The 12,141-nt window shown below is 45.1% G+C and overlaps 1 protein-coding gene across 3 annotated transcripts in view; it reads right to left on the bottom strand.

Annotated features, from left to right (window-relative positions):
• Positions 1 to 12,141, bottom strand: part of ABCG5 (ATP binding cassette subfamily G member 5) — a 38,331-nt gene that overhangs the window by 21,770 nt on the left and 4,420 nt on the right. For 2 of the 3 annotated variants that reach the window (XR_009566094.1, XM_030857796.2), the window contains exons 3-6: positions 11,879 to 12,000; positions 4,509 to 4,645; positions 4,327 to 4,425; positions 78 to 210 (exon numbers count right to left, since the gene is read on the bottom strand). Coding sequence is in view for 2 of the 3 variants with exons in the window: in XM_030857796.2 (XP_030713656.1) it covers positions 78 to 210; positions 4,327 to 4,425; positions 4,509 to 4,645; positions 11,879 to 12,000 (491 nt within the window). In the remaining variant the exon portion in view is untranslated. The remainder of the gene's footprint in view (positions 1 to 77; positions 211 to 4,326; positions 4,426 to 4,508; positions 4,646 to 11,878; positions 12,001 to 12,141) is intronic. The other variant, XM_060309124.1, reaches the window with a different exon arrangement.

The raw sequence follows: 12,141 nt of genomic DNA, 5'->3' as shown, positions 1-12,141 counted from the left end.
AAGAAAGGGCTGAAAATGTCTGCAGACACATGGAAGATGACAGGCAGCAGCCAGTAGCAGTTCTGGGTCCCACTTACTGGGATCCTGGAGGAGCTGGGCTGCAATGGAGACCCGGCGCCTCTCACCATGGGAGATTCCCCCAAAGTTGTAGTTGCCAATCAGTCGATCTGCCACGTGGCTCAGACTCAGCTCTGCCATGACTGCCTCCACCTGTAAGAGACACAACGTCCAGGAAGGCTGGTCACTGCTGGGCTGCGTCCCGATTCATGGGCTGAGGGTGGCAGGGGAAAGTGCTTCCCTTGAGTGCTTGGGCCACTTCCAGACTCACCACATCCTAGGGAAAGCACGCCTATTACAAGAGAATCCAATTTGGTTTAAATCACAATATATGTATCAGATTAAAATAAATAATATTGACATGAATTTTTTTTCAGAAGTCCTTACAGCAACAAAAAACTGTTTCAACTTGCTTCAGGGAAAGTCAGCAGTAAACTATGCAGATTTTGATGGACTCCTGTTTTCAGATGCTACAGTCAGTCCAGCCCATAGAGAAACCCCCCCCAAGGCATAGTTACAATATAGCTTATTTTTTTAGTCTTTGGTTTTTGAAACTTTATTATAATAAATGTTTTACATGTAAAAAAAAATCAATTTGGTTTGAACTAAACCTGGCTTCCCCTATGTAACCCAAATAAGTCCTGGAGTCCCATGTGGCCCAATCTCACTGTGGTTTTGCATCAAATATAATCCAGCTATCAAAAGTAATTAAAAATAAAGCCAATCTTTATTGGAATCTCTTTAAGGACTTTAAAAGGAACCCAGTTTATAACTTACAGACACACTTTTAAAAATTTCCTTTTCCCTAATTCTCCTCACTCTGCTTATCTTATACCCTTCAGCTCCCTGAAATCCTCTGCTTACTACTCAACTCCCCAAAACCATCATCACTAAAAAAAAAATTCTTTACTGACTCTCTAATCAAGAAGGTTGGCCTTTTCCCTCCCTCTCCCTCTTTCCTTCCTTAGCTTATCTCCCCACCAGAGACCCTTTCAAAAATCTCTATTTCTGGTCCTCCCCTGACTGAGTACCCCTATCTGCATTAGGCCCTGGGGAAAGCAGAGAGAAAGAGACTGGGAATACTTATATATATGATAATGAGTTTTGTTCCCATACATCTCTAATGAGATTGTGTTTCTTTTATAATGAAAAAAAGAGGACTTCCCTGGTGGTGCAGTGGTTAAGAATCCGCCTGCCAATGCAGGGGACAAGGGTTCAAGCCCTGGTCCGGGAAGATCCCACATGCCGCAGAGCAACTAAGCCCGTGCGCTACAACTGCTGAGCCTGTGCTCTAGAGCCCGCAAGCCACAACTACTGAGCCTGCGAGCCACAACTACTGAAGCCCATGCACCTAGAGCCCGTGCTCCACAAGAGAAGCCACCACAATGAGAAGCCCGCGCACCGCAACAAAGAGTAGCCCCCGCTCACTGCAACTAGAGAAAGCCCACGTGCAGCAACGAAGACCCAGTGCAGCCAAAAATAATTAATTAATTAATTTTTTAAAAAATACCCTATTAAAAAATAACAACAGCAAACTAAACTGGAGTAAAGGAGGGGATGATTTATGGAACAAAGTTCCAGAGGAGACAGGGAGTGCGATCAATAGATGATGCTTTGACCAAAAGAAAGGGATACACCTGAAATAGATACAAAGGAATAAGGAGGAGGTTAGAAATGCATATGTAAACCAGTATGATTGTCTCTTCTTGCCATCAGAGTGGAAGGATTCTGGAACTGAGCTTCACTTGACATGGCAAGGTTTATGTGTTCACCAGTCAGGGTAGATTCCTGAGTGTCCCTTTCATCTTCTCTGCAACGGCAAGAAAGGAGTAAAGCTTGCCCCTCCTGGCTCAGAAGCAATGGACAGGGGAGACATTTACTTCATCTGTTTCAGATGTCTCTGGCTAGAAGCCTCTCCCATGTTTTGCAAACACTGCTGGGAATAGAATTCACAGAGTCTTGGAAGGGACCACTGGGATCATCGATCCTCTCCATGCTATGTGATTTCACATAAACTGATTCATTCCTCACATCAGCTCCAGGAGAGATGCATTATTACTCTCTCTATTATAGAACAGAAAACAGATCCTCAGACAGGTTCATAGATTACCCAAGGTCACACCACTAGCAAATGGCAGAGCTGGGACTGAGAGTAAACTGTGTGGGTTCTCAAGGGGTCCAAGAAGCACAAGGGTGGACAAAGCCTGCCACATCAATCATGGCTTTATGTTCAGGTTCGCAGAGGACAAAAGCAGATCTGCTGCACACTCTGCTCTGTTATCACAGGCACTTCCTTCTCCCTAAACTACTTTGTCGGGATTTTACATCCTGTGGACTGGATTTGCTCAGAAAGTACTCTCAAGCAGGGAGAACTTTATGATAGGAAACTTTGCAGGACACTTCGGGGCTGCCAGTGCCAGGGAGAGGGACCATTCACCGGGGGCAAATTTGCCATCAACCAACTTCAGGTACCTTGAATTTTCTAAATATTTATGCAAATATGTGCATTTTCAGGGGAAAGGTTCGGTGGCTTTCTCGGATTCTCTCCCTGGGGTATGGGATGTAAATGGATCACTCTCTCAAAAGAATCTGCTTATGACTTCATTTCTCCAACTCAAATACCAATGAGATCCTCTCCTACCCATTTTAGACACAAAAATACTAAAACAGGCAGACAGGAAGCCTACATAGGGGCTCACCTGTCACTCACTGTCAGGGCAGCTAAGTCATGTGAAGATGCCTGTGCCTCCCCGTGGGCCAAATTCCGACCTCTGTCTTCTCAGACCACAGTGAGGCCCAGGGAGGCATGATGGAGCCAGAGGACCTGGGTCCATGTCCCAGCTCTGCCAGTCCGAGGTGTGGGATCTTAATATCCTTGGGGGTCAGTTTCTTGATCTGAAAGTTGGAGATAACGCCTCCCTCATAGAGCTGATGCCAGAATGAAATGAGATGTGTGTGAACAAGGCCTGATGGATGTCAGCCACATACGAGAGCCCAGAGAATAAGCTGGTAGAATAGCAAGAACCTCGCAATGCCTTCTGAGCACTCTAAGGTAACCTCCAGGTAGGAACAGGGCTCTGTGGGGCTAATGGTCTTTCTTGAAGGTTCCTCTGGAGTGAAAGCTATGCTCCAGCACGTCCAGGACTCTGAAACAGAAGAATGCCCTTTCCTGACTTGGCATGACAACAAACAAGCCTGCTGGTACTCTGGACGCAGTTCAGACCTGGCTGCACTGGCCAAGCCCTGTCTGAGAGTCCAGCACCAGGGACAAAGAGGAGTAACTCCCTGGTGACAGGCTCAGAGGTGCCTGATAAAAAGGGAGTAACCTACTGCCCCTTCAGCTGAGATGGAGGATTCCCTTGGATCCTCAATGGCATTGAAGGAAGGCTAGCTTTGGAGCCTGAAGTGCAGATGTAATTTGTGTGCCCAGGAGGAACCTTCACTGAGGCCTCAGAGTGGTGAAGCCTCTGAGGCAGATGTCACCAGTGATCTCCGGCACCTCTGAGAGCCAGTTTCCCAGAGAACTGTGCCTGCTTCGCAGGTGTTACGTTGACCTGTCCTTGGTTGTATGTTTCCAGCCCAGACAGAAACGAGGCAATGTTTCCAGGTAAGGCCCCTGTGAGTTTACTCGCAGCCTCTTCCAAATCAGGTCCACTTAAAGAAACAGATTGGAACTTAGAGTTGACAATTCAATAGTTCCTCCTTCACCAATTGAATCCAGTTTGGATGAGGCACATTCAAGACGCCTCAAAGAAAGTTGAGAAAAATCTCAACAGGGCTGCAGGGCAACGCACAGTGAGGAAAATAGCCATATCTGTTCAAACACAGAGCTCTCAGGACAGCGCCACCCAACAGAAATATCACGCAAGCCACATTTAGAATCTAAATATTTCAGTGGCCACATTTTAGAGAGTGGAAAGAAACAGATGAAATGAATTTTAGTGGTATAATTTCTTTAACCCAATACAACCAAAATATTTCCATTTTGACCAATAAGCAATATCTTAAAAATTGTTAATGAGACGTTTCACATTCTGTGGTTCCAGACTAAGTTCCTGAAATCTGGTGTGTATTTTACACTCACAGCACATCTCAAGTAGGTCTAGTCAGTTTCAAGTGCCCCAAAGCCACCTGGGACTAGCGGCTGCCAGCGCAGCCCTTGACTCTTAAAGGGTGGAGAGCGAAGGGGAGGAAGGGGCAAGCGGAGGGACGAGGGGGTGCAAAGCCACAGCGGGGTGATCCCTTGGGTGGCCCTGGGGCAGTACCCACCTTCTTCTGGAAGAAGCCCTGGGAGCCGCCGCGGATGGCCAGCAGCGCCGTGTAGCACAGCGTCTCGCGGACCGTGAGGCTGCTCAGCAGAGTGTCGCTCTGCAGGGGAGGGATGTGTCAGCAGCCCCCTCGCCAGCTGCGGGGCCAGCGGGCAGCCGGGCAGGGGCCGGGGACGTGCGCACCTGCAGGACGTAGGAGAAGCAGTCCTGGAACTGCTCCCTGCGCAGTGCCCGGCCGTTCACGAACACGTCTCCGAGCAGGGTCCCCGTGTGCCGCAGCCTCCCAGACATGGCGTCCAGCAAGGTGGTTTTCCCCGAGCCTGGGAGGAGACAAGAGAAGGTCCTGGAGGAGGCCCTGCACGAGGCCTCGCAGGAACTTCCCGAGACCCTCGGTGAACCCGCGGTCCAGCCCTGACTTGTTCTCTCTTTGGCCTCATGGGACAAGCTCATGGCTGGAATGAGTCCTTCCAGCTTGTCTCCTCAATGAGAGGGGACAAGCTGTTTCTCTCCTCCACGTCAGGACTGGAGGAGCTTTGTCCTCCTGTTTGTTTGTTTTTAAAGCTGCTTGAGGCTGAAAAAGAAAATACAGGATCAGAATAAAAGGAAAACCAGGGTTCTTGGAAACGTTTGGATCCTAGGACATCTGAATTTGTTTCTGTGACCCCCTGGGATCCTCTGGTGGTTCCTGAATGTAGGCGACACCGCCCAGAGCCTCGCTGACTTAATCAAGTGTGGTCTGAGGCCGAACAGCCTCAGCTCCACCTGAGAGCTTTTGCTAGAAATGCAGAATCTCAGGCCCCAACTCCTAACCCGGATTCTGCTTTTTACAAGATCCCTGGGTAGTTCTCATGCATGTTAGAGTTTGAGAAGCACTAGCTAAGCGAGTCCTTTGGTTAAAACCAAGTTGGCCTCAGCCTACACTGAGAGCCTTGGGCATAATAACCCAGCTGGCTGTCGCTAAGGACTTGCCCACAGAGGAGGTGGGATGAACTAACTACCCTGTGCTGAGGTGACTGGAGGGTGAGGTTTCTCCTGGTTTGCTTTTTCTAGGGTTACAGTGATCCTTCAGGGTAGGACACCAGCTGGCCCTTCCCATACACAAGCTTGCATGGGCCCAGAGAGTTAATGGAGACAGGAAGAGGAGTCACCAGGCCTTTCCTGACCAAGGCTTTTAAGCAGTTAGAATGAGTAACAGGAAACAGGCAGGAGGTTCTGGGCTGTCTGAGAAGATGGCAATAGAATTCTACTGAGGGTGTGATGACTTGCGCAAAACCAAAGAAAAGACCTTTTGTTCAAATATTTTAAAGAAACCGCTGGTTGTTCTGAGGGGTGCAAAGATGTATAAGCCAAGCTCCTGGAGCAGTGGTTTTCTTATCTAACCCACGACTGACACAGCTCAGAGTCAGCCCCACTATGTTCAGGTAGAGGTCAGCGTGGGGAAGGGGGCAGAGTTTTTGTAAAGAAACAGAATGTGACTTCACTGGGGTTGTCTTTCAAAATGTGCTCTGCAGTGTCCCAGTCACGATATTAAGCCTTGTCTGTGGTTCTTCTAACTTCTAACGTAGCCTCCCTAGCCTCACATTTCTGGGATCCAATCTCAACTCTGACAGACCTTCCAAAGAGCCTGTCACCTGGATTCCAGTTCCACCACTATCTCAAAACTAGCCTCCTTCTTTGTTGCCAAATCCAGTAGATGCTTCTCTGTATGTTGTCTGACTTCCCAGCAGCAGCTGGTACTGTTGCTTGCCCTTCTCTGTCAATCTCTCTCCCTTGGCCTTGAGGCCACCTCATCCTCTTGGTTCAATCCTGCTGGTCTGGCTGCTCCTTCTCAGCCTCTTGTGGGTGACCCTCAGGGTTCCTCTCATGTCACACATCCTCACTGCGCAACAGAGAGCACCAACTTGCTAGACAGCATGTGAGGGAGCCACTTTGGAAGTAGCTTCTCCAGTCCCATTCAAGCCTTCAGATGACTGCAGCCCCAGCTGACATCTGACTACCACCTCATGAGGGACCCCACACAGAAGCATCCAACCAAGGCACTTCCAAATTTCTGACTTGTAGAAACTCTGAGAGATAATTAATGATTTTTATGAAGTCACTTAGTTTGGGGATCCTTTTTTAAACATAGAAAAAGGTAACTAATATTATCCTTTTTTGAACATGTGTCAAATACCTATTAACTCATTAATGAGGGTACCAGCAGGATGACCAAAAAGGATTCATATCCTCATTCAAAAAAGGATATAAGGGACTTCCCTAGTGGCGCAGTGGTTAAGAATCCACCTGCCAATGCAGGGGACATGGGTTCAATCCCTGATCCAGGAAGATCCCACATGCCGTGGAGCAACTAAGCCCGTGTGCCACAACTACTGAGCCCACACACTGCAACTACTGAAGCCCACACGCTCTAGGGCCTGCATGCCGCAACTACTGAGCCTGCATGCCTAGAGCCTGTGCTCCACAACAAGAGAAGCCACTGCAATGAGTAGCCCGCTCACCACAGCAAAGAGTAGCCCCCGCTTGCCGCAAGTAGAGAAAGCCCATGTGCAGCAACAAAGATCCAATGCAGCCAGAAAAAAAAAGGATATAAGGAACTAGTATGTACAAGTAGTGGAGAAAAGAAGATTGGAATAAGTGGCAAAGTTAGATGCAAAAATGGTTAATGCCCTAGGATGTGACACCAAAGGGACGGGTAACAAAAGACAAAGTAGAGAAACTGGACTTCATGAAAATTTTAAACTTATGTTTTTCAACCAAAGACACTATCCACAGTATAAAAAGGCAGCCCACAGAATGAGAGGAAAATATTTGCAAACCTTATATCTGATAAAGGATTAATATCCAGAATATATAGAGAGAACTCCTAAAACTCAACAATGACAACAACAACAGAAAACAAACAAGCCAGTTCAAGATTGGTTAAAGGACTTGAATAGACATTTCTCCAAAGAAGATACACAGATGGCCAATGAGCACATGAAAAAATGTTCAACATTACTAATCATTAGGGAAATATAAATGAAAACTACAATGAGATACTACCTCATACCCAACAGCTACAATTAAAAAAACAGAAAATAACAAGTGTTGGTTAGGATGCGGAAAAACTGGAACCTTTGTGCACTATTGCTGGGAATATAAAATAGTATAGCCACTGTGGAAAAGAGTATAGAGGTTCTAAATAAATTAAAAATAGAATTACCATATGATCCAGCAATTCCACTTCTGGATATATACTCCAAAGAACTGAAAACAAGGTCTTGAAGATATTTGTACACCCTTGTTCATAGCAGCATTATTCACAATAACTAAAATGTGGAAGCAGTGAAAGTGTCCATTAATGGATGAATGGATAAGCAAACTATGTCTCTACATACAATGGAATATTACTCAGCCTTAAAAATGAAGGAAATTTTGCAATATGCTGCAACATGGGTGAACAATGAAGACATTATAAGTGAAATAAGCCAGTTAAAAAAGATAAATACTGTATGATTCCATGTATATGAGGTACTTTGAGTAGTCAAAATCATAAAAGCACAAAGTGTAATGGTGGTTGCCAGGGGCCGAGAAAATGACAGAAGGGCAGTTATTATTTAATAAGAATAGTTTCAGGACTTCCTTGGCAGCACAGTGGTTAAGAATCTGCCTACCAGTGCAGGGGACACGGGTTGGATCCCTGGCCCGGGAAGATCCCACACGCCGCAGGCCAACTGAGCCCGTGCGCCACAACTACTGAGCCTGCGCTCTAGAGCCCACAAGCCACAACTACTGAGCCCATACACCACAACTACTGAAGCCCGTGCACTCTAGGGCCCACATGCTGCAACTACTGAAGCCCACGCGCCTACAGCCCGTGCTCCACAACAAGAGAAGCCACTGCAATGAGAAGCCCACGTGCCGCAACAAAGAGTAGCCCCCGCTCACCACAACTAGAGAAAGCCCACGCGCAGCAACAAATATCCAAGGCAGCCAAAAAAAGAATGCTTTTAGTTTTACAAGATGAAAGGCTGTGGGGATGGATGGTGGTGATGGTTGCACAACTGTGTGAATGTATTTAATACCACTGAACTGTACAGTTTAAAATGGTTAAGAAGGTACACAAAAATATACTCAAAATAGCCTAAAGCCTTAAATACAAGACAAGACACCATAAAACTCCTAGAAGAGAACACAGGTAAAACGTTCTCTGACATAAATCGAAGCAATGTTTTCTTAGGTCAGTCTCCCAAGGCAAAAGAAGTAAAAGCAAAAGTAAACAAATGGAACCTAATCAAACTTACAAGCTTTTGCACAGCAAAGGAAACCATCAACAAAACAAAAAGACAACCTACAGACTGGGAGAGAATATTTGCAAACGATTCAACCAACAAGAGCTTAATTTCCAATATATACAAACAGCTCATACAGCTCAATATCAAAAAAACAAACAACAATCAAAAAATGGGCAGAAGACCTAAACAGATATTTCTCCAAAGAAGACATACAGATGGCCAACAGGTACATGAAAAGATGCTCAACACGGCTAATTTTTAGAGAAATGCAAATCAGAACTACAATGAGGTATCGCCTCACGCCAGTCAGAATGGCCATCATCAAAAAGCCTACAAATAACAAATGCTGCAGAGGGTGTGGAGAAAGGAAACCCTCCGACACTGTTGATGGGAATGTAAATTGGTGTAACCACTATGGAAAACAGTATGGCGGTTCCTTAAAAAAACTAAAAATAGACAACCTAAGTGTCCATCAACAGATGAATGGATAAAGATGTGAGATAGATATATATATAAAATATAAATATAAAAATACTCATACATACACACACACACACACACACACGACATAATGGAATATTACTCAGCCATAAAAAAGAGTGAAATAATGCCATTTGCAGCAACATGGACAGACCTCGAGACTATCATACTAAGTAGGACAGAGAAAGACAAAAATCATATGATATCACATATGTGGAATCTAAAAGATGACACAAATGGACTTATTTACAAAACAGAAACAGACTCACAGACATAGAAACAAACTTATGGTTTCCAAAGGGGAAAGGGGAAAGGGGAATGGGGAAAGGGGAAAGGGGGAGGGATAAATTAGGAGCTTGGGATTAACAGATACACACCACTATATATAAAATAAACAAGAAGGGGACTTCCCTGGCAGTCCAGTGGTTAAGACTCCACGCTTCCACTGCAGGGGGTACAGGGTCGAACCCTGATCGGCTAACTAAGACTCTGCATGCCTCATGGCGTGGCCAAAAAAAATAATAAAGTAGATAAAATAAACAACAAGGACCTACTGTATAGCACAGGGAACTATATTCAATATCTTATAATAACCTATAATGAAAAAGAATCTGAAAAAGAACATATATATAACTGAATCACTTTGCTGTACACTTGAAACACGTTATAAATAAATTATACTTCAATAAAAAATAAATTAAATAGTTAAGATGGCAAATTTTACATTATGTATATTTTACCTCAATTAAAAAAAAAAGGAAAAAAGGGTTAACGCCCTACAGGGCCATAAAACTGACCTTTGGGTTTATCCTCTCTAAATGGACAGAAATCACCTGTAACTAAATAGTCTTCTGCAAGAGAGCATGCAGCCTAGAGTCTAGGTCCTAAATGATCAAAAATAATGAGTCAAATAAAATTACCTTCCCCTGGAGTGTTGGTTGACTGTAGGCAGGCTTACATTATGCAGACCATTCTCTAGTGAGACTTTGAACACCTAAGTCATCTTTTGCCTCACTAGTAAAGATTTGATAAACAATACTGCTTTAGATGAGACATCAATGAAATCATGTTATTTTCTGAAAAACTAAGAGTAATTCATAGAATTAATTCATTTGCTTAATCATTTATTCAGCAAATACTTATTAAGCACCAACGATGTGGCCAGCCCTCTCCTAACTGTTGAGGATACAGCAGGAAAAAAAAAAAAAAGACCAAGCTCCCACCCTCAGGGAACTTGCAGTCTACCTTGAATTCATGTTCAGTATAAAAGGATGGACAGTCATAAAAGCATGATAAGGTATCATCAGACACCAGCCCATGAGGCCCTAGAACAGGGGGCTCCACCCACTGTTCTGCTGAGATGTGCATGAAGATGTACATTGGCCTGTGAGACACACTTCTGAAAAGTGGGTTCAATTCCTTGTTGTGCTGCATGCCACCCTTTTTTATCCTACACAAGGAAGGAAACAAGTGACACATTATTATAGGAATAACTCAGCTTTTCTTTTTAAAGAAGTATAATTATCAAAAGGAAAATTAGGATGACCCTGGATGTTATGGTACATGCATACAATTAGAAATGGTTAAAAATTGTAAAAAGAAAATAAAAGGAGGGACTTCCCTGGCGGTCCAGTGGTTAGGACTGCCAAGGGCCCAGGTTCAATCCCTGATCAAGGAACTAAGATCCCGCAAGCCGCGTGGCGTAGCCAAAATAGGAAAAAAAAAAAAAAAAAAGGAAATCTCAGGGAAGTGTAACCATTCTCGCCAGTGAATTCCTTTTCATTTCATCTTAACAACACTACTGTTACCATCCAGCTGTCCCCCCACTGCAGCAGGGGAGTGGCTGTGGATTTAACTCCCCAGGTCGAAAGAGGCTAACCATGCTTACCTTTTATCACAGACTTATATTGCACACCTCTATTAAAGAGCAATGCAAGTGAAGACTGGCAGGAAGTGTCAACAATTTGCAAGCAAGAACTCCATCAAGAGGCTCCTGGGAAGCCAATTTGTCCGAATCTTTCAACCTTAAAACGTGCAGGATAGCCTAGTGTAGTGGACCCTGTGATGTGCCACACAGATTCATTCCCTCTTCAGGGCCAATGCACCCATCCCCCCATAGCTGTGCATCCTCAGCTGTGACCTTCACAGGGCATTGCCCCAGCCTCAAGGGGCTGCCTCCCCGGAGGCTCCACCCTCCCCAGCAATGACTTGCTGATGCAGGGAAACAGGAGGGGAAGAATGAGGTGGGGAACGGGCACATAGATAGCCTCAGTGGAATCTGTGATATTTAACTCCTTTAAAAGAACAAAAAAAGGATCTTAAGTAAATACAGTATAATGTTAAGATTTGATAAAGCAGAGGTTAAGACACGAGCATTCTTTATTTACTCTCTATCTTGCCTGTGTGTTTGAAACACATCATAATTTTTAAAAGACCAATGAATATGGGGGATAAATGGGCATCTTTGTGCTTATTTAATTCCTTTTCCCATCTCCAGGCAGGAAAATTGTGTTTACTGAGCACCCCTATATGCCAGGCACTGTGTTAGGTGCTTTCCAAACTGAAATATGAATTAACTTACATGTTCGGCAGGACTTCGTTTTTTTCAAGGATCTTCCTAAAGATTACACGTTAGCACCAGGTCCTATTCACAGTCACACAGGCCATCAGATTTCATTCTAATATCAGACCTGAGGCCTCCTTGGTACAACGTGAACCTGTTTCCTCAATGTGGTGTTCAAATCAAGCCACAGACTCTTTCGAGTCCTCGTGGAGGATTTAGGGGACCCCCCAGCTTACCTGAGCTCCCCAAGATGCACATGATCTGCCCACTCTCGACGTACAAGGAGACATCCTTGAGGATCTGCCTGGTCCACTTCTGTCGACGAGACGCGATGTCCCACCAGGGCCCCACGCGCTGGCTTTAAGGGAAACCCCGTGAGGGAAAGGCAGCATGGGGTTCTGGAAGGGTCCAGCCCCTTGTCCCCCAGCACCGATCCCAGCTCTGCCCAGCCCAAGTTGTCTCTGGACAGGCTCCTAAGTGTGTTTTAGCCTCAGTGTCC

Source organism: Globicephala melas, chromosome 12 (genome assembly GCF_963455315.2).
Source record: "Globicephala melas chromosome 12, mGloMel1.2, whole genome shotgun sequence".
In the NCBI taxonomy this organism is placed as follows: Eukaryota; Metazoa; Chordata; class Mammalia; order Artiodactyla; family Delphinidae; genus Globicephala; species Globicephala melas.
This window is presented reverse-complemented; position numbering and strand designations above follow the sequence as displayed.